The sequence below is a fragment of the Candoia aspera genome, chromosome 7, assembly GCF_035149785.1.
Source record: "Candoia aspera isolate rCanAsp1 chromosome 7, rCanAsp1.hap2, whole genome shotgun sequence".
In the NCBI taxonomy this organism is placed as follows: Eukaryota; Metazoa; Chordata; class Lepidosauria; order Squamata; family Boidae; genus Candoia; species Candoia aspera.
This window is the reverse complement of record NC_086159.1, coordinates 30,314,582-30,340,856: the sequence shown is the minus strand read 5'-3', so window position 1 is coordinate 30,340,856 and position 26,275 is coordinate 30,314,582. Positions and strand designations below refer to the sequence as shown.

At 38.8% G+C, this 26,275-nt stretch overlaps 1 protein-coding gene across 1 annotated transcript in view; it reads right to left on the bottom strand.

Annotated features, from left to right (window-relative positions):
- The window catches only part of FAM83F (family with sequence similarity 83 member F), a 28,864-nt gene extending 5,194 nt beyond the window's left edge, over nucleotides 1–23,670 (bottom strand). Inside the window, exons 1-4 of the mRNA XM_063308161.1 lie at nucleotides 23,210–23,670; nucleotides 7,574–7,741; nucleotides 3,314–3,435; nucleotides 602–1,305 (exon numbers count right to left, since the gene is read on the bottom strand). Of these exons, the coding sequence (XP_063164231.1) occupies nucleotides 602–1,305; nucleotides 3,314–3,435; nucleotides 7,574–7,741; nucleotides 23,210–23,665 (1,450 nt within the window). The 5' untranslated portion in view covers nucleotides 23,666–23,670. The remainder of the gene's footprint in view (nucleotides 1–601; nucleotides 1,306–3,313; nucleotides 3,436–7,573; nucleotides 7,742–23,209) is intronic.
- Between the last annotated feature and the right edge of the window lie 2,605 nt (nucleotides 23,671–26,275).

The following is a 26,275-nucleotide window of genomic DNA, read 5'->3' as shown; positions in this document are numbered from 1 at the left end:
CTGATTTATCTTTCTTCTAATCCCATGTAACCCTTTGCCATTAACAATGGGTAAAGAAGCCAAAATTCTCTTACTCACACATTCAGTTGGGTGTGAGAAAGCAAAAGAGAAGATGAATCTATTTAAAATTCAGCTGCAGTACCTCAGGTACATCCTGAATGCCAATAACTCCTAAATCTATGTCAGCAATTCTAATCTGAGTCCTTTACAGCAGTTTAAGGAGATATTGCATACTATATGATTCATATTCACATAACTCTAGATGACAGTCTACTTCCTTCCTGAAACCAAAAGGATGGTTATTGTATTTGTCCTACTCATCTAAAAACAAAGTTGTTGAATGAGGTCACACATAACAGTGCCAGGTTTCCAGAATATACTTTCATACAGCTACCCTCTTACTATTTTGGATCCATAATGTAGATAAGGATACTCAGTACTACATTCCTACTACTCAGCAAGATAAATTTAGAAACAGAAAGGGTGGGAGAGAGGAAGAAAAGAAGGAAGGAAACAGTATGCTTTTTCAGAATGAAATCCTGATTGTGTGACATGCATTCATTGGTAGAAAAAAAAAAGAATATTTTCTAGGAAGATTTACCTGAATTGCCTCCAGTACTACGAAAACTGGCATGGCACTCCTTTGGTACCTTCACACCCATCAAGTCTTCAGCAGTCTCACTAGTAGCAGAATTGGCATCAGCATTCAAGGGTGGAGGTCGCTTGGCCCTTCTGAAAAATCCACTGCCAAACCTCTTACCCTGTTTGGAACTGGCCTCCCTACTGGCAACTTCATTCTTCCTAAGGTCACAGACAGACTCTTTGGACTTGGATTTATATTCCAGGTTGAAATGGAACTGGGATAATAACTTCTGAGGGCTCCATTCTGCTCTGTTCAAGTCCTCAAGTGGAGGTTCAATATCCGGCAGCATCTGCTTGACCATTATAAGGTCATTAAGAAAACTATCTAGTCGTTTATTTGATTCATTCTCTTCTTCTCTTCCTTCTAGTTTCTCTTGTGACTCATGCCTCTGACGAGAAGCCCAGCGCATCATTTCTCCTGGAGGAATACCTACCACCAGTCCATATTTTGGGTTGATAACCTTCCGGGCCACAGTAGAGGAAGAAAAACCAAGGTTCCCAATACCGTGACGGAAAGGACAGGGAATGTTCAGTTCCTTGTAGAGACTGACCTCCTCTGAAATGGCATAGAGTTCACGGAATTCAGTGTCAAACATTTCAACATGCTGTCCGCTCAAGCACAAAATCATATTCCTGTTTATGTGGGATGAGGTCCACGTGAAACTGTAAAACAGGGAATAAGCTGTTATAGAACTGCCGTCAGAAACCAATATTTTCTAAAACTTTAACCTCTTGCTGTTCAGGGACACATAACAGTAAAGGAAAACTTGTTGATTTTATATTTATTATCTGAAGAGTCACAGAAGATGTCTCACAAGACTAGATGTGTGGTATTCAAATTAGTGTATCTAACTTCACCACTAGGAATAATCTGAACCTAGCTAGCAAAAAGAAAAAAAACCCAAGATAAGAAAGAAATGCAAAAATGGAATGCCTTTATGTGCCCTCTTCCATGCTTCCGTCTTTCCTTTTTTTTTTTTTTTTTGACACCAATGAAATCCACATTCCTTCCAAGGGGCTGTCTTGAAGACAGTTAATACAGAATATGACAGCAGGAAGAAAGATATTGTGTCTTTACATTTCTGTTATCCTGTTTTTTTCAGTAGTTTACCTCCATTACACTTTTGTATCTTCTTGTAATGCCTGCTTGAGTTTTAGTTTCTGTTATTTTTAAACAGTTGATTTTTAAACTGTGATTTTAAATTTGTGTTTTTACTATGTGTCACTTTCTGTGCTTTTAGCTATATATTAATAAATGTATATATCATAGATGGTGCCCCAACCATTTTCAGCACTGGCTCTAGTATACTGCTAGGTGTGATAATAGGTTTCAATCGCTGCAGCAAGGATTGATAGCCTTTTCAGGCAGCAGGCATGCTTACTGATCCTGGCTACCTATAAACTAAAATTAATAATTATGGCCGCATTTTGTAAGATTTCAATGTTAGAACACTAAAATCATCTGAAATTTTACCATTTATTAATTCTTTAAAATTAATTTTTATTTAGTTTTAGGGCACTATGGGAGGCATCTAGGGATACTGAAATCAGAATGCTGCTGTTTTCTGCTCTAAAGTTTGGTTTTGGATTATTTGAAGTTCAACTTATCCAAAATTTGAGATAATCAGTGTTTTTCACCCTTATGTAGTGAAGATGTGACTGCAAATTTTCAGTTACGTTTTCTAGACTGTGCAGTGTTTAATATTGATTGCTGCTGTTCTAGATCTACTTTTTGCTGCATATTTGGCTTTTGTTTTGATGAAAGTGTTTCCATTTATGTGAATGGGTATATCTGTTCTATTATTTTTAATGGATTTTTATGTATTGTGGCCTAGTATATACTTATCAAATGTAAATAATAGAATATTCTCTAGAAAACTTGATGTTCAGTTTAACATACATAGAGAAATCTAACACATCTATTTATTTTTCTTCTCACAAGAAAGCTTAATTTTTAAGTTTATGATAAAATCTACAAATATAGCAAAATATATTAAAACTTATTTTCTTAATGTTTGTCCTGCATGGTTGCACAGTGCTCTCTTATTTGAACTGGGTTCAGTTTTTTAAAATTACATTAATTTTCCAGGAACAATGTCAGCAGAAATGTTGGAGCTAGTAGCAAAACATGTATATTGCAAACTTGACCCTCCCAAGCACTAGGGAAGTCCATAGGCAGGACTTAAGAGTAACAACACGCATATGTATCTGTACCCTACAAACTGATACTGGGAAGAATTCTATTTTTGAAAATGGAAACAATAAAGAACTATCATAACTTACAGCTTTTGATACATACAAACAAACAAACAAGCAAAAATGTTCTAAGTCCATTCTCAAACTGAGAGATCTCAAATAACAGGACTAGGAAAGATCTTGACACAGGGTACACAATCTGGAATCCTACAGATGTTGTTGGATTTCAACTCCTATCAGCATCAGCCAGGATGCCAATGATAAAAATAACAGGAGTTGCAGCCCAAAACAATCTGGAAAACCCAGAAAGGGGGAGGGGGAAGGGAAGACGAAATATTGTTTTGGGCTAAATGAATAACTGTCTGATTTTAAACGCTAAATTTTTAGGGAAAAATGGAAAATGCCAAGTTTCTAATGTTTTATGTTTAAAAATCTAGTTTTAAGCTCTGGTTTACAGAGGGCAAGTCATATATACCTGTAAGATCCAGTGATGACTTTTTCACCATCTACCATTAAGAAACGAGAGGCTAAATTGCCTTGGATCTTCCCTGATGGCATGTAGAACCCAACTCCAGTCACACAACGTACACGAATATTCTGATGGAAAGAAAAGACATAATAAATAGCACACAGAGGGAGTTTATGATCTACTATGTTAGAAGTAGGCAACCATCTTGGGTTGGGGGCACATTTGGAATTTTGGGAGAATGTGGGTGTGCTCACAAAATGACTGCCATGGTAGACAGGGCTATTCACTAAATACCCATCTATCAGAATTAGTTTTCCCAGTCTTACTGCTTAACTACAACATCAGACTGACTTAGGTAGGTTAGGGTCTGTAGTGGGTATTGAGAGTTGCGTGAAGGTACAAAATTAACCAGTCCTGTTAGTACTTTCTGAGCAGGATCATAAAATGTCTCTTTGAGGGAGGACAGGATGCCTTTTTATTTAAATGAGGCAATCATTAGACCTTTTCTTAAGAAGCCTGCTTTGGATTCCCCCAGAGACAAGCAATTATGGCCAGTACCTAACTAACTATGATTTGGTAAGATGATTGAGAACAGTGGCTTCTCAACTGCAGGGAATCCTGGAGAAAGAAAGTTATTTTGATCCATTTCAAACTGGCTTAAGGATGGGCTACAGGGGTGAGAATGCCTAGGCTAGCCTAATGGATGGTCTGAGAACTGACAGAGGGAGTGTGACTCTTGGCTCTGATTGACCTTTCAGATATAATATTCTGCTGGATAGATTTGGTAATTAGAGTGGTTCCCTTCCTCTCTCTCAGGTACGTATCAGGTAGTATCAGAAACTCTTTTTCCTTGAAACAGAAGCTATTATATGGTGTCCCTGAGGGCTCCATGCTGCTGGCAGTGTCTTTCAATATCTGCATGGAACTAGACGATCAGGAGATTTGAAGCTAAGGGCTATCAGTATGCTGCTGCATCCATGTCTCTTTTTCTATGACATCTTCAGGAAATGGTAATGCTTCCCTGAATGTCTTCAGTTGTCAGTAAGGGGATGGATGAGGGATAATAAATTGAAACTGAATCCAGATGAAACAAAACTGTGAAGAGCAATTAGGCCGGAAAAGTACTAAATCTGCTTGTTCTGAATAAATGTCAACCTTTCATAAAGAGCAAGTTTACAATTTGGGGTATTTCTGGACCTAAATCCCTCTCTTTGGTTTCCCAGATTGAGGCAACAGTCCAAAGCATCTTTCAACAGTTTTAGTTTATATGCCAATTGCATCCTTTTCTGGAAGATGATCTTAAACCTGTGATGCATGCTAGTACTCTTCAGGCTTGACTGTGGTAATGTATTCTACCTGGGGCTGAGTTGTTTGGTAGAAAACTCAGCAGCCAGATTGGTTTTGGAAAAAGTGCAACTAGACCAGATTATACCTGTGCTTAAAGCACTGCAGTTGCTGTCAGTTCATTTCTGGCAAAATCTAAAGTGGTTGCTGCTATCTTTAAAACTCTCCATGGCTTAAATCCAGTCTGCTTATCATTCTGTTTAAACCTCTACATTTACTAAAATAAGCAGAAGAGGTTCTTCTACAACTGCTGCAGCTCATGTATTAGCTTTTTAAGAGGCTTTTAAAACATTTTGTATAGGCCTTTAACTATTAAGGGGGCTGAATTGGTTGAGCATAGCTACATGTGATGGAGGTTTCTATTTAGTTGTCCATGCCAGACTCTACTAAGGCCTGTGGTTATATTTCAGAACTAGTTTTGGATCTTTACAGTAATAAGAATGACTAGATGTTGATGAGCAGCTCAATTTCTGTTTGCTCCAGCCTCTAAGCCTCTCAGGGTCAAGACTGCCTTGTTTCTTTACAAGCCAAGCTTGGAACATTTAGGACATCTGTTTGCAAAATGTCCCCCTTCCCCAAAGAATGAACTTTGTAGCTGCTTTGAGAAAAGGGGAAGGTGCATGAGGTCTTAGCAGGACATTCATGTGCAAAGTGTCCTATGTCTAAATTATGGAAAACCTGTCCCCAACTTTTCTCAAGCAGAACAGGAGAATAGTGGTGTATTTCCTTCTTACATGTTTTTTTTCCCAGAAATCATCTTATATCTAAGCAGATGTGGATTTATTCAGTGTCCTGATCAATGAGTTGACATAAGATTCTCTGGATTCCTGTTTGGCCATCTTCATTCCTAATAAGAAAGGCAGTGGAAAGGAGCCACCATAACTCCTGTTCTCGTGGTTTGAAAAAAGTAGATGAAATACACTGCAGGTACATTATCTGTAATGGAGGTGGCACTATGCTCTGCTGTAGTTGTAGGGAGAGTGCTGGGAACTGTGACTGGAATTGGTAAAAGGCGTTCACAGATACTGTCCTATCCTAAAACCCTATTAGATTCTGAAGCATGTTATGACCTTGTTGCCTTGTGCAAACAAGCTATAAACCTACCCTAAGATTATCAAATCCTTAAATTCACACCAATTCTGTCTTATTGGGATTAAAGTTCAATTTAATAATTGACCTCTATTGCAAAATTAGCCCCAAGATGGTTACAACCTCCACTCTCTCCCTGAGTTCTAACTCAGGTAGGTTTCCAATCAGGTAGGTTTCCTTTCACAGACACCAGCTATCCATCACTTCAAGCCAAAATCTTCCTTCAGAGTAAAATCGTGAACTTGATATACCAGAAATTAAACCTGTATCTTTTCATTTAAAGCATGTAGTGTTATGGAAATTGCTGGTGAAGCAGAAGGGGGCCCCCTTCAGGGGGGAAAATGCACATGCAGTACTGGATCTCTCTGGTTTCCAATCAAGAGGACCAGAAGAGAACCGCCTTAGCTTTCTGGGGTTTAATAGTAGGATTTGCTGGTAACTTTTCAGTTTAGCAGGATTTTGCATTGTAGAGTAGAACAATAAACACTAGATTCAAATCTTCTCATCTCAGCGTGGTTCTTTGCTCTATATCCTGACATGTAGTCTCTCAACAAACTAGGATTTTTCAGCACACAAAGACAAAGCAGGAGTTTAGTCTATCGATTATAGGAGATGAAGCAGGAGTTTAGGACCAGTGGTTAATGATCAAACAGTTTCAAAAGATTTCTGCTATTTCTTTCAAGCTCTCGTTAGGGAAGATGCCTTAAGACTTTCTGACTATCATCAGGGTTATTTTGGACCTCTGCATGTGTAAAATTTAAATGTTTTTCTCTGATAAAACGTGACAAAAAGCTGTTTGAATGATTCTTAACTGTAGAAGCTTTCCTCATTTTTGGCACACATCAAATGCTGTTAACATGAAAGCTGATACAACTGATACTTGATAGTTATCATATCAAATATTGACATGAAAGAACAATTTGGATGCCTACAAAACCCACTCTGACATAAAAAATATCTAGTTTCCTTTTTCTAAAAACTAACTTAATGCGATTAACAGGGGAATGAAAGACTGAGAATTCTTACTATCTTTGCAATTAAATCTCAGGATCACAGCTAACCTTTCATTAACCGAAATCAACTGTGAATTCCCACAAATCAATAAAATAGTATATTTGCTTTTAGTCCTGGAATTTGAAATAACTTCATGATTTTAAAAGGCCTGATATTTTCCCTGTATTTAATATTTGTCTTCACCTTATGGTTGACCTAAAAATAGATTATACATTGAAATATTGTACATCATATCTGTGTCACTATCACAATTTTCTTCTTCTTTTTTAAGGAAAAGGATGAAGGGGAGAAAATGAAGGGAAAAATAGAGGGCAAAAGGAGGAAATTCGAAAGTCAAGGTGAGAAATTTAAAACAAGTAAGTGCCACACAATAGATTTGGTTAATGGTGAATTGCAATTCTAAAAAAAAGTTGAAGTTGCTGTATTTATCTGTATTAAATAAGCATATTTGGCCATCAAAGTATCTATATAATTTTATAGAAGATTCACACCCTCTGTCAAGGCAATAGTTCTTCAGTCTGTCTCAGATACACATGAACTATGTGCTTCAATATTAATTGGGTATGAATTATAATAATTCATGAAATTATATTATATATATTATGAAATTATTCATGAAAGCCGGCTGGGTGACCTTGGGCCAGTCTCTCTCTCTCAACCCAACTCACCTCACAGGGTTGTTGTTGTGGGGAAAAGAGGACGAGGAAGGAGCATGAGGTATGTTCCCCCCTGCCTTGAGTTATTTATAAAAATAATAAAGGCAGGAAAAAAAATTAAATAAAATAAAAATAAATAAATTCACAGTAAATATAATCTTACCCTGATATGGAAATCATTTAGGCCCATGCATTTGCACATCTCCAGGAAGAATGCAGAACCCTCTTCATCTAAGATTATATAGACTGGGATCCGACGCTTGTATGCTGCATCTACTATATCTCGGAAGATGTCTCTGTCAGTGAACTGGTCCATGACTATTGCAATTATCTGAACATGCAGAGGAAGAGAACGCTTATTTTAAAATGTAATGTTGAAAAAAGGTACTGATGTAGGCATGTCATATCATATACACCCAGCACACTCTGTGCTATGAGAAACAAATGCTTTAACTTATTACTTCATGGAGCCCATTACTTCATAGCATAACTCTTCCTGCGTGTAGAGACCAGAAAGCTTGTTCGTTCTTGTTAAGAATCACCCTGGGGCTTTCATGGAGTGTTCTGTATTAAATAACGTCTAAAGAACAATAAAATAATACATTTCAATCCCTTTGCAATACACACCAACCCCATCCCACCCTTTTCCTCAGAATGATTTAACATACATTTGGGAAGATCCCTTCCTCCATTCACCAACATATCAATTGGGTACTCATTCATCTAACAATGATTATTATTATTTTTAAAAAAATAAACCATATGTTTAAAAATATTTTGGCTCTCATTTTGCCTCAGATAAAACAATGGCTATACACATTGTCAATAACAGGTTAGTTACAATGGCAGAGGACATGCTTTGCCTCTAGTATCACGGTTAAATAATCAGTGACAGGTAATGAAAAAGATATTTGGCCTTAGAGTAACTACCAGTTACTCTATACACTGTACTGGGACAGATGGGACAAATAATCTGAACAATGTAAGGCAGCTTCAAAAACAAATATGGATGATGCTGTATTGCAGTGGAAGGCACTCTCATATATATGAAATGAATTTCAAATACCCCCCCTCTATTTTAAAGATGGGGTGGTGGTGCCTTGGAGTCAGTCTTGACTCCTGGTGACTGACTGGACAAGCCGCTGCAGTTTTCTTGCCAAGATTTTAGAAGTGGTTTGCCATTGCCTGCTTCCTAGGGCTGAGAGAGAATGACTGGCCCAAGGTCGCCCAACTGGCTTCATGCCTAAGGCAGGACTAGAACTCACAGTCTCCTGGTTTCTAGCCTGGTGTCTTAACCACTACACCAAACTGGCTCTTTATTTATTTATTTTTTACTTTTTAAAGTTAGCTGTATTTATAAACTTAATTAATAATCTTAGTTTACCTTATTTTTCATAAGATACTACTTTGAATTTATTAGAATGGTTATTTGCCTGAGAATTTTTTTTGCTTTATTGGCCAATCTTAAACATCAGGAAAATGATTTGTCTGTTTGCATTTCATTTCCCATCTTTTGTCTGGGAATTCAAACATGGGTTTCCTAAATTTTATTTTCACAATAATAGATTTGAAGAAGTGGACTATGATTCACAAAATGTTACAGTGTAATAAAATTGTTTAGTTTTTAAGGTGCCACATGATTGTTTTTTTTAACAACAACCCAGATAACTTTGTCTGAGAGCTAACTACTGGCCTCAGGTCCAATCAAAGCGAAACTGAGAGCAAGGACCACTCCCGCTTCGCACTGAAGATGTTGCCTAGTCTGGCAGTGAACATCTGCAAGAAAACAACAAGGCTTAGAGAGCACCAAGGACTCCACATGGCCTCAGGTCAGCCAGTGAAGTCAATGCCAAGTTAGGATTTGAAGCCATACTTAAAATCAAAGTTGGAAAGGGCTATATACTGTATTTAAATCAACTATGGGTAATATCTGTTTAAATATTAGTCCTGCTTTTAGGTAGATAGACAATAAATATTACAACTTTTCTAAATTAATGCATTTTCAACTGAGTGTTTCTGGAAACCTTCCTCATATCATAGATGGCTTTTGCAGTGTCACCAGTTCTGCAAGAAATCAACTGCATTTTAAAAAGGTTGGAATTTGTTAAATATTCCCTAGTAGAACCATGACTGTACAAGCAAAGTTGAAATCGAAAAGAACTTAAGAAAAGGGAGGTGTTCTTTAAGCTAGATGGTTATTTGAGTTCTGCCTTCTAGGGAAGCTCACTTCCTTGGCCTGATGAATGGTAGGATTGTTAAACAGCTTTGTTTTAGAGTTTTAACAAACTCTCACTGTTGGATTACAAGAAAGGCAATCATTTTTTTTAGGCATAGGACTGAGATGTAATATTCATCTTCTGTTACTGTCAGCACATACATACATACATACATACATATATATATATATATAGAGAGAGAGAGAGAGAGAAGGCATTTTGATTAGTTTTGAGTCTCAGTTATAGGTACCTCTAAGTGGCCTATCTTGAATTTCAAGACAGAATATTACTTTTTATAACACTGTCTCCGAACTGAAGAACAGATTATGCTAATTGTCTATAGTACATTTCTATCTTCATTTTTAAAAATTACTAGTGCAGGGGGTAATTGGGGATGAGAAAAAAACTTCCTATTCTTATACAGGAATAAAGAGCCCAAGGGTTTTATTACATTATTAAAACACCTGATGATGACTCACTTAAATTAAAAGCTTCAGGCTCGGCTGGGTGATTTTCCTATTTTCCGAGTCAGCACAAAATTAAAGAATAAGCAAATTAACACATTATGTAAACTAGAAAACTCAGCTATTGAGACATAAACTCTTGTTTATGATTATGCTGCCTCTTAAAAATATATTAAAATGTTTAGGTAACAACATTACCTTAGCATTATGAAGAGGTAAGAGGCAGTTGCAATAACCAAGTCAATCTGCTGTTTGGTGCAGGAATCCAAATTAAAGCATCCCTGTCGGATGGCTGTCCTGTCCTAACAGTCAGGAACCATGCTGAGACGAGGTCTCTAGTGTTTTATTACTGCTACGTTAGACAGAAAATCCTAACAAATTGAAGAACCGTGGGAAAACCCAGACAGATAAACCCCAAAAGTCAAGGCGGGTCTGTTCTGTGTCTCTTTGAATGGTTGCTCAACTCACTACTACGCATGCGTTTTCCCCCCTGGATAGGGGCCCCCTCCTGCTCACCATCAGTGCTCATGACATGTCCAGCCTTTAATTCAATGTATCCAGTAAGGAGTGCTCACCATTTCCTCAGTAATTAATTGTCAAACTGCTCTTATTGTTCAACATTCAACTAGAATTCTCTTTCTCCCAGAGGTGAGGCAGGCCCCTTCACTCCTGACCTTCCGGAAGGCCCTGAAGACTTGGTTCTGCCGTCTTTCTTGGGGCGGGAAGGTGGGTAGCCATTCTTGGGGGTGGCTCGCCCCTTAGAGCCCCTCCCACTGGATTGAAATCTTTAGAACCACTTGGATTTCATATTTATTTATATTGTATTTTATATTTGTAACTTGTTTGTATTTTTATGGGATTTTAACGTGTATTGTTATTGTATTAATTTTATTGTAAACCGCTCAGAAGTCCCTCTTTGGGGGAGATGGGCAGCAACAAAATTTGAATAAATAAATAAATAATAAAATAGTTTTGATTTTTCTTTCTTTTACAGTAACACACCTAGGTTTGTGTCATCTACAAATGTGATAAGCATTTCCCCTACCTTTTCATCCAGGCATTAATAAACACGTTGAAGAATAAAGAGCCCAAGACTAAATCTTGTAGCATTTTCACTGTAATTTGATAAGGAACCGGTGATGTGCATTTTTGAATAGAATTTTCAAGCCAGCTGTGCTCCAACTGGTAAATATGCTGTCCGGTCTATATTTAACTAAGTTGCTAATCAAAATGTCATGGAATATTTTGTAAAACGTTTTGCTGATCAAAATATATTAAATCCACAGCATTCTCAAAAATTATTAAATAAGTTACCCTATTTAAAAAATGAGATGAAATTACTCTGGCAAGACTTGTTCTTAACAAATCCATACTGACTTCTAGCAAGCACTGCACTGCTATCAAAGTGCTTACAGATTGATTGCTTTATCATCTGCTTTAGAATTTCCCAGGTATCAGTATCAGACTGACTGGCTTGTAGTCCTGTGGGTCTTCTCTTTTCATTCTTTTGAAGACAGGGACAATATTTGTCTTCCTCCAGAGCAATAATATACTAGTTTTACGGATATGCTTATCTCCATTGCATTCCTTCCAAGGACACAGCACAGATTGAGACGTGGAAGAACGAGAACTAAGAGAAAAACAACAAGGTGAAAAAAAGCCTACAGAAGAAAACCTGTATTACCATGTAAAATACTATGGTAAACATTTTCATCCTTTTAACAGATTTGGTTTTCAAAGTACTAATTACATTTTGGAATAAATGTTAACTCCCTATAGAAAACAAGCTGAAGACTTAGGTCCTTCTGCTCCTAAATTAAAGAAAGAACCAAGGATGGGCACTGCAAGTTTGGTCAATATACAAACTAACCTGAGGCGATTTTTGAAACAGACTCCAATAGGACTGTGGCTATAAATCATATATTTTCACAGTAATGTCACTTTAACCAAATCTAATATATTTACCATGATATCCTCTAAATCCATTGCTTTCCCTGCTGGCCTGTACAGTATGAAAGTCACATATAGTTTATCAGGAAAATGATAGAAACCCTTAGATAAAGCCTTCTTTATGTTCTGAAAATTAAAGGATTTCATATATCCATTGCAGATCCATAAAATATAAAAATGCAAATAAATAACCATCAATGGAGAAAGATCACAACTCAGTGGAAAGTAATATTTTGTATATAGAAATTCCCAGGTTCAGTCTGAAAGCTCCAAAGTAAGGCTGAAAAAGTCATCTGCCTAAAACTGCAGGAAGCCACTATCAGATGCAGGCAATATAAGTAGTCAGATTAAAAATGACTCACTATAAAGCAGCATCCTACATCCCTAATTGTGCTGTCTGCATAATGATCTGCCCAGGATATAATATTCATATCAGAGTCATTCTGATTTTTAAAAGTCTCTTTTATTACTAATGAAGTGGCAAAAGATTGAGGTTTCTCTGAACACCAATTTAGGAATACAAAATGCACACAAATAATGAGAAAGAATCCTACACAAACCTTAACTTTTATTGATTTTGTAATATTTATAAGGTATAGCTTTTATTTTGGAAAACTTAAGCCTTAAGTGTGTGTGTCTTAAAAGATCATCAATCCAACATACATCTACCAATCTTTGGAGCACCTACACCCCTCCTCCTTCCAATCAGCCTACCTACCTACCCCCACTGATTTTCCCAGTTCATTATGCAAAACATAGCTATTTTTCTGCCTTTTTCATTTCCACAGAAAGCTGACCAGTGGCCTTGTTTAAGGTGACTAGATCCCTCCTAGGTAAGGGAAGACTGAGGAAGCATTTACAGAACCACTGTGAATACAGTTCTACACATCTATTGGATAAAAGTCACTTTGTTTCGCTCAGAGTTGCATTCTAACTTTACAAGTCCTATGGCATGACCTTTCTTATTAGTTCTGAAGACGTGGACAGGGTCCTCATTACTGTGAGTTCAGCCACCTGTATTTGAGATCCATGTCTCTCCTGGTTGATTAAAGTCTCCCAGGAGGTGATGTGTGGTTGGGTCCATGTGATGGTTAATGTTTCTTTGCAGGAGAGATGGCTTCATTTGCCTTAAAAGAGGTGGCTGTCCCTCTCCTCAAGAAGACCTCACTGTACCCAATGGAACTGGAAAATTTTTGTCCAATCTCCAACCTCCCCTTTCTAGGGAAGGTGGTTGGTTTGCAACTCTAGAGGGCCTTGAAGGAAGTGAATGGTTGTTGTTATTAAATTTATCTTATTGTAGCACAGAGACAGCACTGATTGTGCTTCTTGACTTTTGGCAGGCTTGAGATGGGGTAATGTCCTCCTTGATCTCTCAGCAGCTTTTAAAACCATCAGTCGTGGAACCTATTAGACCAGCTTAGGGTAGTAGAAATCCTGGTGTTGCAATGAATCTCCTTCCTTCTCCAGGACCAGTTCCAATTCATGTTGGTAGGCAGGAGAGATCAAGTCCAAGATCCCAGCTTCTTCATAGCTCAACACTCTCCCTGCTTCTAATTAATATAAATAAATAAATAAACATATACATGAAGCCACTGGGTGAGGTCATCTGTTGACATGGGGTAAGGTATCATCAGCATGCTGATGATACCCAACAATACATCTCTGCCCCAGATTGGCAAGTGATGCCATCAAATTTCTTTCCCAGTGTCTGGAGGCTGTGGGGGTCTGCATGGAAAATACGCTTCACTCAACCCTGGCAATACCAAGTGGCTGTGGGTTTTGCTGCCCTCCCATGTGTAGACTTTCCATCTTTAGCTCTGAATGGGGTAACTCTGAATGGTGTGCAATTTGGGGGGGGTCCCCTTGGACTAATGGTTTTTGCTTGAAGAGCAGGTGGCAGCCATGGCAAGGAGGGCCTTTGTACAAATTTACCTTGTATGCCAATTGTGCCCATTTCTTAACTGAGAGGCTCTATACAACAACTGATCCCTTAATCACCTCCCATTTGGATAATGGCATAAAAGATCTTATTCCCTTGGACATTTGGGCCAGGATCTTAAGCAAGCCCTGTTGGTTGTTTGGGCTGTTGTCTTGTTATTGGTTGTAAATATGGAATTCTTTTTAGACCTCAGATGTTGTTATACTGATGAGTTTTGGCTGTCTACTTTTCATAAATTTTGTTGGTGTGGTTTTTGGCTTTAATCTTCTGTTCACCACCCAAAATTACTGTTGTGAGATGGGCAGCCATACAAATTCCATGAATGAATGAATGAATGAATCCCTGCTTTAGAATCATAGAATCTTTATATCAAGCAAATCATAAGGTGTTAGCATCCGACACTCAAAACACCCTGTTTGGAGACTCTCAGTGGTTGTTTCCACATGTGGAGCTTTCCAAGGGCAGAAGATAGGCATCATCTCAATAAGTGAAGGGGCAACTTGTCTTATCTTTCTCCTCCACAGTGTATGGGAGACATTACAGCCAGAAATGTAGCTGTAGAAGTCACCTTCAACTGATGTGACATGTTAGCTTTTTTCCCAGAAGACAAAGCAGAGTGTCAGAAAAGCAGAACTTTTCTAAGTTCTGAAGACAAAGACTGATCAACTGGAGGCCAGGTTATCATACTTGCACCTCATCTGTCAAGACAAAGACTCATTGAATACAGTAGCAGTGTGAAGCTTATAACTTCTCCAACGATGTGAATGAATGTGCAGCAACATGTCACCTTCAGAAGCAAGATGACTGCAAAGTAGGCCATTCCCCTAGACTTTGGCAACTGATTCAAACCTCTAGTCTCTGAGGAACCCTATACAAACGAGTGAACTACAAAAGAACCCCATAGATGGAATTCATCTTACTAATAAAGGAAAGTACAGATTTAGATGACAGCTGGCTAATCTGATCAGGTAGGTTTTAAACTAGAATTCAAGGGAATAGGAATCATAAGATCACAGATGAGTGATGAATTGGTAAGTAATGGATTGAACACAGCAGTAAAATCAAGTATTTTAGAAATTACAAATTTAACTAACAAAGAAATGAAATACAGGAATAAAGGAAAAAGGAGACTCAACACGGAGTCTAACCCATTATCTAAATGTCTCCATGCTAATGCATGATAACAAGCATGATAACAAGCAAGATGAGCTAGAAGTGTAACTCAGGCTGTAGAGAGCAATGGAGATGATTTTCAAGAAACTATGCAGAAATTTAACAAAAACAAATGCATGCTTTAAACCCAGGAACCAGGAAAAAAATAAAACCAAACAGAAAGAAACTCAGATTGGCTCCACCCTAATTCATCGGGGTATAAGAGGGAGGGAAGGGAAACACAGTCAGGTTTTTAAGATTACATTGCTATAGCTTAAACAATAAAGTATAGTTCCTGTGAAACTTGTGGAGTCTGATTCCTGATCTGGCCTACCTCAAAGGGTTGACATAGCTGGGACATTTCCAGCTAAATATTGTGGAGCCAACTATGTATTATTGGTGTAAAATTTAGAAACGTAGACCATCCCAGATAGAATGTACCATTCTTCATCAATGCTTTACAATAGCTGTAGTCCCCTGCTAGAACCTATAAACAAGCTCAATATCAAGGAAGAAAGGACTAGGAATATATTTCAATAAAGAATATAATACAATAGAGAAAAATAACAAGAAAAGGAAAATGGAAGATTTAAAAAATGAAAAGCCTATACTATACTAACCCTTTACAAAAGGGAATACAGAATGACGTAAACATTTGTAGAAAGAAAATATATTCAGGAACCTATTCTCCTAGAAAGTGACACACAACTGTCAATAGACCAGCTATCAAATAGTAAAACACCAGGTGCATGTGGAATACCTATACTCTTTAAAGCTGCAGGAGAAGAGGCAGTTGGTGCATATATTTATATTGAAGGAGATGCAAGACAATGTACAAATTATTACATCATTACATAATTTCTCATATAAACAACATTTTTTCTGAGATCTTACAAAAAAGAATAGAGGCAGACATGAAGCGAGAGATGCCAAATGAACAGGAAGATTTCAGAAACAGCAGGTTCAGGCAGCTAACTTAAGGGAGTAATGGAAAGTACACAAGGTCTTTGAGAAAAGTAGGAGAAGACAAGGGATAAGCTGAATGAACAGGATCAAGCACACCATGAGGATGCCCTTGGAAGTCATTAACACTGGGTCCAACTCAATGGCAACTGCATTTATAGAGGTGGAGAAATCCCACTGAAATCAGTGGAATTAGTTGCACGTACAAATATACAAGATCAACCTTCTGAAATATTAATTTCAATACACGAACAATAAAAAATTATACATACAACACAGAGTACAATGGTAGTTTCTAAATGTAAAAGACTGCTTTCTAAATTATATCTTACACAATCAAATAAATTAAACCAGAATTAATCCAGAATACCTATCATATCTTACTCCATACTTACAGCCATATAAGTAGAATAAAATTCTCATTTTCCTCTGTGTGTATGTGCTTACTAAATTTTTGTGAAAGGCTGATTAAAATGTAACATATAAGTGATGGTCAGCTATTTTACATGATGCTGAATAAACAGGACTTGTTTAGAAGGCAAGCATATGATTGTAGTTCACAGATCACTTTACTATTTTACTCATACTTTTAATGAAGAAACTTCAATTCTAATTACATGAGTGGCAAAATTGTACTGTAATGTTATTTGTAGAAGCAGGAAGCCAAGGATTCAAATCCCTGATCAAGGTGACTCTGGCTAATTCACTCCCAGTATAATCTTATAACAGGCTTCATACCACATATAGTTTGTTTGGTCTTGTTTAACATGTTATGTGAACCCAGCTATTGTGGACTATAAGCCATAGTTGATGTCTTAGCACAATGTGTACACCCTATCAAATGCGACTTAGTAAAAAAAAACCCTGTGGGTTAGCAATCAGGTCACTATAAGTTAATTTAAGAATTACTTCCAGTAACTAAAATAGAGAAAGAAGATAAACCATCTCAGATTTGTGGATGATGTTGTACTGATCACAAAGGATGCTCGAAAGCTGCAAAAAATGCTTTGACAATTTGACACCGAAAGCAGATTCAATCTAAAGATGAATCACACTAAAACAAAATATATGCAGACAGGGAACCTTCCAAAATTCCAAATGAGGCTTCAGAATGAACTTATTGAAGAGGTTGACCACTATGTCTACCTGGGATGGCTAATCAAAATTGAACAATGATCAAAGAGAAGAACCGGTCAGAAGAAAGAAACCTGGATGGGCTAGATACAACTCCATTAGGGAAGTCTTACAGAATGAGATCAACAGAAAACTGTGTGCTAATCTTTTTAATTCAACTGTCTTATCAGTGGTGCTATAGGGAAGTGAAACATGGTCACTAACCAAGGCAGAAGAGGAAGAACTTTCAAGGGTAGTAAGGGCTATGGAAAGATCCATTATGAAAGTTTCTCTCCAAGACCACATCCCAAGCAGCCAGATTAGAACACAAAGTGGAATAAATGATGTCATTGTCGAATATCGAAAACGGAAGCTATGCTGGGCAGGACATGTCACACACATGTCAGATGGCCGTTGGACAACAGCAGTTGTTGAATGGTATCCAAGAGAAGTAAAAAGACCTATTGGCCAACCTCCAAAGAGATGGGAAGATCCAATAGTCAAGGACTTTGGCTGAACCTGGAGAAGAAAAGCCAGGATTCGAGACAAATGGAAAGCGAGTCGCGACCAGCAGGACTCTGTCTGGAGACAGTCTGGTCAATCAAGGTGATTACTTTCAGAAATAGTACCTCTAATCTCTCTTATAGCATGTTAATATAATGCCAATCAACTAACTACCAAGAGTTTTCAAATGGGTTAATGAGAATTAAAACTGAATTCTTAAAAAAAAACAACCTTGAGATTTCAGGTTCTACTTATACTGTTTTAGATAGCTTTGAAGAATGAATTATCTAGGACAGCTGTTTACAAATAGGATATTCTTCAAGTTGTCAGATACCTTTTAAAGAAGACATCCCTTTCCCTGTAGATCAGGATTAGGCACATTTTGGTCCCTCAAATGTTGCTGGATTATATTCCTAGCAGCTTCAGCTTGCATGACCAATAATAAAGAAAGGTGAGAAATTGTAAAAGATAACTGGTTTCCCATGCCTTCTGTCTTTTCTGCTTCCTGAACACATATTCAAGATGATACGTGCCTTTACATTTCTAAGTTATACTTCATTCAGCATAAACTCCTGTATGCTTTTCATGACTACTGATAACTGGCAACCAAACTACTGGCTGAGTATGTTGTTGTTGTTTATTCGTTCAGTCGCTTCCGACTCTTCATGACTTCATGGACCAGCCCACGCCAGAGCTTCCTGTCAGTCATCAACACCCCCAGCTCCCCCAGGGACGAGTCCGTCACCTCTAGAATATCTATCCACCTTGCCCTTGGTCGGCCCCTCTTCCTTTTGCCTTCCACTCTCCCTAGCATCAGCATCTTCTCCAGGGTGTCTTGTCTTCTCATTATGTGGCCAAAGTATTTCAGTTTTGCCTTTAATATCATTCCCTCAAGTGAGCAGTCTGGCTTTATTTCCTGGAGGATGGACTGGTTTGATCTTCTTGCAGTCCAAGGCACTCTCAGAATTTTCCTCCAACACCACTGTTCCAAAGCATCTATCTTCCCTCAGCCTTCCTTATGGTCCAGCTCTCGCAGCCATATGTTACTACGGGGAACACCATTGCTTTAACTATGCGGACCTTTCTTGTCAGCGTGATGTCTCTGCTATTTTATTGAGATTTGTCATTGCTCTTCTCCCAAGGATTAAGCGTCTTCTGATTTCCTGACAGCAGTCAGCATCGGCAGTAATCTTCGAACCTAGAAATACAAAGTCTTTCACTGCTTCTACATTTTCTCCCTCTATTTGCCAGTTAATCAATCAAGCTGGTTGCCATAATCTTGGTTTTTTTCAGGTTTAGCTGCAAGCCAGCTTTTGCACTTTCTTCTTTCACCATCATAAGGCTCCTCAGTTCCTCTTCGCTTTCAGCCATCAAAGTGGTATCATCTGCATATCTGAGATTGTTAATGTTTCTTCCAGCGATTTTAACTCCAGCCTTGGATTCCTCAAGCCCAGCATGTCGCATGATGTATTCTGCATACAAGTTGAATAGGTAGGGTGAGAGTATACAGCCCTGCTGTACTCCTTTCCCAATCTGAAACCAGTCCATTGTTCCGTGGTCTGTTCTTACTGTTGCTGCTTGGTCGTTATACAGATTCTTCAGGAGGCAGACAAGATGACTTGGTATCCCCATACCACTAAGAACTTGCCACAATTTGTTATGGTCCACACAGTCAAAGGCTTTAGAATAGTCAATAAAACAGAAATAGATGTTTTTCTGAAACTCCCTGGCTTTTTCTATTATCCAGCGGATATTGGCAATTTGGTACCTAGTTCCTCTGCCTTTTCTAAACCCAGATTGTACATCTGGCAATTCCCGCTCCATGAATTGCTGAAGTCTACCTTGCAGGATCTTGAGCATTACCTTACTGGCATGTGAAATGAGTGCCACTGTTCAATAGTTTGAACATTCTTTAGTGTTTCCCTTTTTTGGTATGGGGATATAAGTTGATTTTTTCCAGTCTGATGGCCATTCTTGTGTTTTCCAAATTTGCTGGCATATAGCATGCATTACCTTGACAGCATCATCTCGCAAGATTTTGAACAGTTCAGCTGGGATGCTCTTGTCTCCTGCTGCCTTGTTATTAGCAATGCTTCTTAAGGCCCATTCAACCTCACTCTTCAGGATGTCTGGCTCTAGCTCTCTGACCACACCGTCAAAGCTATCCCCGATATTGTTATCCTTCCTATACAGGTCTTCTGTATATTCTTGCCACCTTTTCTTGATCTCTTCTTCTTCTGTTAGGTCCTTGCCATCTTTGTTTTTGATGATACCCATTTTTGCCTGGAATTTACCTCCAATGTTTCTAATTTTCTGGAAGAGGTCTCTTGTCCTTCCTATTCTATTGTCTTCTTCCACTTCCGCGCATTGCTTGTTTAAAAATAATTCCTTATCTCTTCTGGCTAACCTCTGGAATTTTGCATTTAATTGGGCATATCTCCCCCTATCATTGTTGCCTTTTGCTTTCCTTCTTTCTTGGGCTACTTCTAATGTCTCAGCAGACAGCCATTTTGCCTTCTTGGTTTTCTCTTTCTTAGGGATGTATTTTGTTGCCGCCTCCTGAACAATGTTGCAAACTTCTGTCCATAGTTCTTCCGGGATCCTATCTACTAAGTCCAGTCCCTTAAATCTATTCTTCACCTCCACTGCATATTCCTTAGGAATATTAGTGAGCTGATAAATCTAGCTGATTTGTGTTCCCTAATCTCTTTAGTCTGATCCTAAATTGTGCAATAAGAAGTTCGTGATCGGAACTACAGTCAGCTCCAGGTCTTGTTTTTACCGACTGTATAGATGTCCGCCACCTTTGGCTGCAAAGGATGTAGTCAATCTGATTTCGGTGTTGTCCATCTGGGGAAGTCCATGTATAAAGCTGTCTCTTAGGTTGTTGGAAGAGAGTGTTTGTTATGTAGACTGAGTTGTCTTGGCAAAATTCTATCAGCCTATGTCCTGCTTCATTTTGTTCTCCCAGGCCATGCTTACCTGTAATTCCAGGTGTCATCTGACTGCCCACCTTAGCATTTCAGTCTCCTGTGATGAAAATAATGTCTCTTTTAGGCCCGTTGTCCAGTAGGTGCTGCAGATCCTTATAGAACTGCTCTACTTCAGCTTCTTCAGCATCTGTGGTTGGGGCGTATATCTGGATCACTGTGATGTTAGATGGCTTGCCCTGAATTCGAATTGAGATCATTCTATCGTTTTTTGGATTGTATCCAAGCACTACTTTAGCTAGTTTACTATTAATTATGAAGGCTACTCCATTTCTTCTGTGGTCCTCTTGTCCACAGTAGTAGATCTGGTGGTCATTTGATGTGAAGTGGCCCATTCCAGTCCAGTTCAGTTCACTGACGCCCAAAATGTCTATCTTTAATCTTGACATCTCACCAATAACCACATCCAATTTGCCCTGGCTCATAGATCTTACATTCCAGGTTCCAATGGTGTGTTGATCCTTAGAACATCGGATTCGCCGTTCACCACCAGCACCGTTGGCCGCTAGCCGTCCTTTCGGCTTTGAGCTAGCTGCGTCATCACGTCTGGGGCTAGTTGAACTCATCCTCTGTTTCTCCCCAGTAGCATTTTGACCATCTTCCGACCTGGGGGTCTCATCTTCCGATGGTATACTGACATATCTCTGGTTGTACTGATCCATTTAGTTTTCACGGCAAGAATACTGGGGTGGGTTGCCATTACCTTCCCCAGGGATCGCATTTAGTCTGACCTCTCTGTCATGACCTTCCCGTCTTGGGTGGCCCTTCACGGTTTAGCTCATGGCATCATTGGGGTGCTCAAGCTACAGCACCACAACAAGGTAACGATCCTTTGCTGGAGACTGGCTGAGTATATTAACTTAAAAAAAAGTCTAACCATAGTATTTAAGAAGAGTTAAGAATATGGCCTAAGGAAGGACTAACAATAAAATAGGTCTATCCTTGACTACATGCATAACACAATCCAAAACATACATATTCAAACTGTGGAAACAGATCTCAATAACTGATTTTTTTTTCAGAAATAGCAAATGAGATTATTTCTTTGACTTGGTATGACAAACTTAGCCATGGTTAATTTAACCAAGTTTTACTGCCCAATTTCTTGGTACAAACACTTCTGCCAAATAATTACCATACTGCCTGGTTCTCAAAATACATTAGGCTACCTTGTGGATGTGCTGTGTAAACACAGCCATTGTGTCTTTGTTCAAACATCCCTTGGTACTTCTGTAACACCTAGTACGGCCTAACACAAAATCTATTTAATCCAGGCTTTATAGTTTCTACATAAAGCTTGCTTTGTCAATAAGCAGCCTAATGAACTTAAAAGCTGTTTTAATATTTAATGACATTTTTGTCACCCTAACTAAAACATTGCCAAGATCATCTTGCCCAAAATCCTAAAAGAGAAGCAATCATGGTGAAGTGCTAGAGTACTAGATTCAGGGAGAACTTTTAACTTCTTCTAGAATGTTTACTAACTTCCCAGTCTACTCTACAGCCCTGAGATCACTTAGTGGTTTACTAACCAAGTACTAACCAGGCTTGATCCTGTTTATTTCCTGAGCCCAGACAAGATCAGCCAGATGCTCTCACTTGGTGGGATAAATCCCAATTAAATGTTCTTGGAAGGTATCATTTCTATCCTGTAAAGTTCTTATGGGCAATATACGATAACCTGAGCTTTCAGAAGAAAGGGATAAAAGCAAGTTTGAATAAATTAAAAGAATACTGGACCCAATCTGTGAGCTCATAATGTCATTACCATTCAGTTCAACTTGGTTTGAATGCATAAGGACAATGGATTGCACATTGTTATCGTTAAAATGATTGACCTAACTTTTTAAAAGCTAAATTTAGAGTGAGTGCATATTGATACTGAGAGAAACTTGCATGGGATCATTAAAAAATTGCAGTTGAAAAGTTAGAAAACACAGATCACTTCAAAGAACATGTTGGGGCTTGTTCATAGAGTTGGGTTTTTCACAAGATGAGCCATTATCTTTAAGCTCCTTCCCGATGCAAATTAGGTGACCTTCTTTAAAACAAACAGAGTCCTTAGTTAGCTTTAAGCAGCAAAACGATAAAGTGCTGGTTTATCAGAGAAGGAACTTTAGTGCACAAGATCTGGAACAAGAGTCATTCAGCTTGTTTTGTCAGTCTAAATAAAACTTTCTATAGATGCCCCACAATAGGTTGCTGCACAGACCCGCGTACGTCATAGTTTATGCAGCTGTACTTTAATCACAACGGCTGGGTTGGCACAACCCGCTGAAACTGAATAAACGACATTTCGATTTACCGCGAGGTGCAAACGAGCGCAGCCGGTACTTTTAGAGAGGCAGAGTCCGCGCCTGTGGAGGAAAGGAAGATCCCCTGCTCAGTTGGAGGAATCAGGGGGCAACTTAGCTCACACGTCCCTGTAGGTCGCAGAGCAGAGGATTTCGCTGGCCCTGGCTGGGGAGCTGCCCTCAGATCTGAAAGGCGCGAAGGCGAACTACCCACCTTCTTCGCTTGCTGGATCGTTTCACGCACCACTTGCTTGACGTGAGGCGCCTCGTCTTCCTTGCGCGGGTGCGTGTACATAGCCAGGCGCGTGGCTCCCCGGTAGAAAGAGTTATGGGTCCACCCCATGTCCAGCGGGGGGATCTCCGTGTCGGAGCGTTCGGGCCAGTAAGACAGCGACAGAGGTTTTCCCGAGGGTCCGGTGACCGTTTCGCCACTCTCCAGGTGGGCATCGTAAGCACGCCAGCCGCCCCGCAAGGACTCCAACTCCCGGCTGGCAAGGAAGTCGGGCAGCTGCTCTTTCTTCAGGTGCGATTTGTACGCTTCCTCCCCGTTGGCTACGAGGACCTCCAGTGCCCGCCGTTGCTCCTCGCTGTAGTAGTATCGCGGATTGTGTTCGCTGACCCGTTCGTTCACGTGAGTATCCTCCAGGCAAAGCAGCTGCGACTCCGCCATGCTCCACGTCGCCGCGATTCGCTCACTGTCGAGTTGGAGCTGCCAACGGCACCTAGAACCGGGCAAGGCGGGAGGAGCCTTCGTGAACCGTCTGCCCACGCCTTGGGAGAGTGAAGACTGACTCGGCCTGCGCAACTTGTTTGCCGAATCTGCAAAGTCAGTAGAGGGCCATGGATGCAGTTACTGCTGTTGTCCTCTGTCGCGCGGAGGTATTTATTCCAAGAGCAACTTAAATTCTGGGCAGGCGAATTACCCTAATTCAGTGTTTCTCAAACTTGCCAACTTGAAGATGTGTGGACTTTAACTCCCAGAATTCCCTAGTCAGCCATGCTGGCTGGGGAATCCTGGGAGCTGAAGTCCACACATCTTAAAAATATTTTATTATTTATTTATTTATGTATTTATTTCATTTCATTTCATTTCATGTCTGTACCTGCCCATCTCAGACAAATGACTCTGGCTGGTGAACAATCACAAAATCAGTTAAAACCAAATCCAAGCATAATATATACTGTGTGTGTGCGTGTATCAGCCAAGAACAATTATAACTATAAAGTTAAAGTTGCTGAGTTTGAGAAACGCTGCCCTAAATGGATATTTGGTTCACTTTAGCGGTTCTGCCACTGGCCTTTAGCTGCAGTTTTAGACCCAATTACTTGGGAGTAAGCCCCACTTCATGAATTCCACCTTGGGTATTAGTATGCTGTTGGAAAGCCTTTATGTATGTATTGCCAGTTAGGATCTTTTCCCATTATTTTCAACCGCTCATTCAAAATCTGGCTATTATGTTGAATGGGCATTCAGGGGTTTTGGGCCATTTACTTGGGGTGTTTCTGGTGTCTCATTCCAAACTATAATGGTTGGCATCAAGGTGGGTTAGGCATCAAGTTACTATAGAACAGTGTTTTTCAACCTTGGCAACTTTAAGATGTGTGGACTTCCACTCCCAGAATTCCTCAGCCACACATCTTAAAGTTGAAAAACACTGTTCTATAGAACATTGCAGCCTATTTAACAAAGTATGGAAGCTGACAACAAAGGGAACAAATTAGTTATTTAAAAATGAATCTCGGATTTTTAAAATCCAAGAACTTCTATTGTTTAAATTTGAAAATGCCAAATAACCTTGTGGGGGAGCACTAGTTGCGTCAGATGTTCAGAAGACATTCTCATCACCTAATGTCACTGAATGTTAATACATAGAAGATTTAAATCTTTAGGAGCATCAAGATGGTGGTATTTCTGTAGTCTGGTACTATAATGTCATTATAAACCAGAATGCAGTCCATTTGGTTTTAACAGCATGTTGTATGAGCCCAGTCATGCTGGTTTATAGATTCTATTGTGTGAATTCATCAAACTGTGCCTTGTTCAGTAAACTATGGAAAACATATAGTTTAATGTAATGTGTGAACCAAGCCTGTGTAAGATTCTTTTTGACACCTAAAGAAACAACTTATACCCATGCTAAGACCACACCTGCCTGATAAAACAGTGCTGTGGTTAACACAATAATCTTAGCATGATAATGTTCGTGCTGATATCTCTATATACCCAAGGGATTTGGAATTCTAATGGCAATACATTTTGCTAAAGGTTAGACAAATTGCTTTCTATAGTTAGATAAAGCATTTCTAACTTAACAGCATAAACTGTTATAGTGGGGTAGTATTGTATGAGATTAAATATGTGATGTACATTTGATTTTTAGATATTAATAACTTAGGAAGATGATGAAGAATGAAAAGAAAAAAGAATTAGAAAACATTTTGTTATGTCAGATGTGTTTTTTAGTCTACGTGGTGTTCTGACAGGCTTGTAGGAAGGAAAGATACAGAAGCAGATGGATTAGGAGTCAAAATATTAATGAGGCAGTAAATGAACTTGATGGATGCAATTCATTGTATTGATTTACAGTTTGTTAGACAGACTGCTATATAAATGATGCATTTATACAATGTACATTTATGCAATGTGCATTCACTGTAATTTAGGCCTTCTCCTAGTTTTGATTTTTGGTTCACTAGATTTAGTGAGGCTATATTTATTCCTTCCACAAGGAAAATAACGTGTCAGTAGCAATTCAAGAGTGAATTGCCAATTCTTACCATGCTGGATTATGGCTATAAATGAGGGACAGCATGCATTTGAACTAATCTACTAAAGACAGTACCTCAGTCTTAACTGCTCACAAGCATTTAACAAAATTGCTACCTTGAGTTTTGTTTTTATAATTATTTTAATATTTTCTAGAAAGCTTTGTTATCAAAGGGCTCTTTACAATTGCTTAAATAAACAGACCAATTTGTGGTTGTCATTTATTTGATGGGTTAGCATGAACTGTGATGCTGCAGTAACTTGGCTTTTGCTGGTCTCTCTTGTGAGATGGTGAAATGCATTAAGGGAATTCTTAATTCTGAGTAGTTTACTGGTCATCTTTTAAGTATTCTCAAAACACAGCCATTTGCATCTCTGCCTGCTCAAAGAATTTGTTTTCACTGAATCCAAAGTGCCGTACAACTTTAATACTCAGTCATAAATTGGTTAACTTTAAAGTGCTGTAAAATTATTCTGTATAATTATTGTATGTTAAATTTTAAACACTGTTCT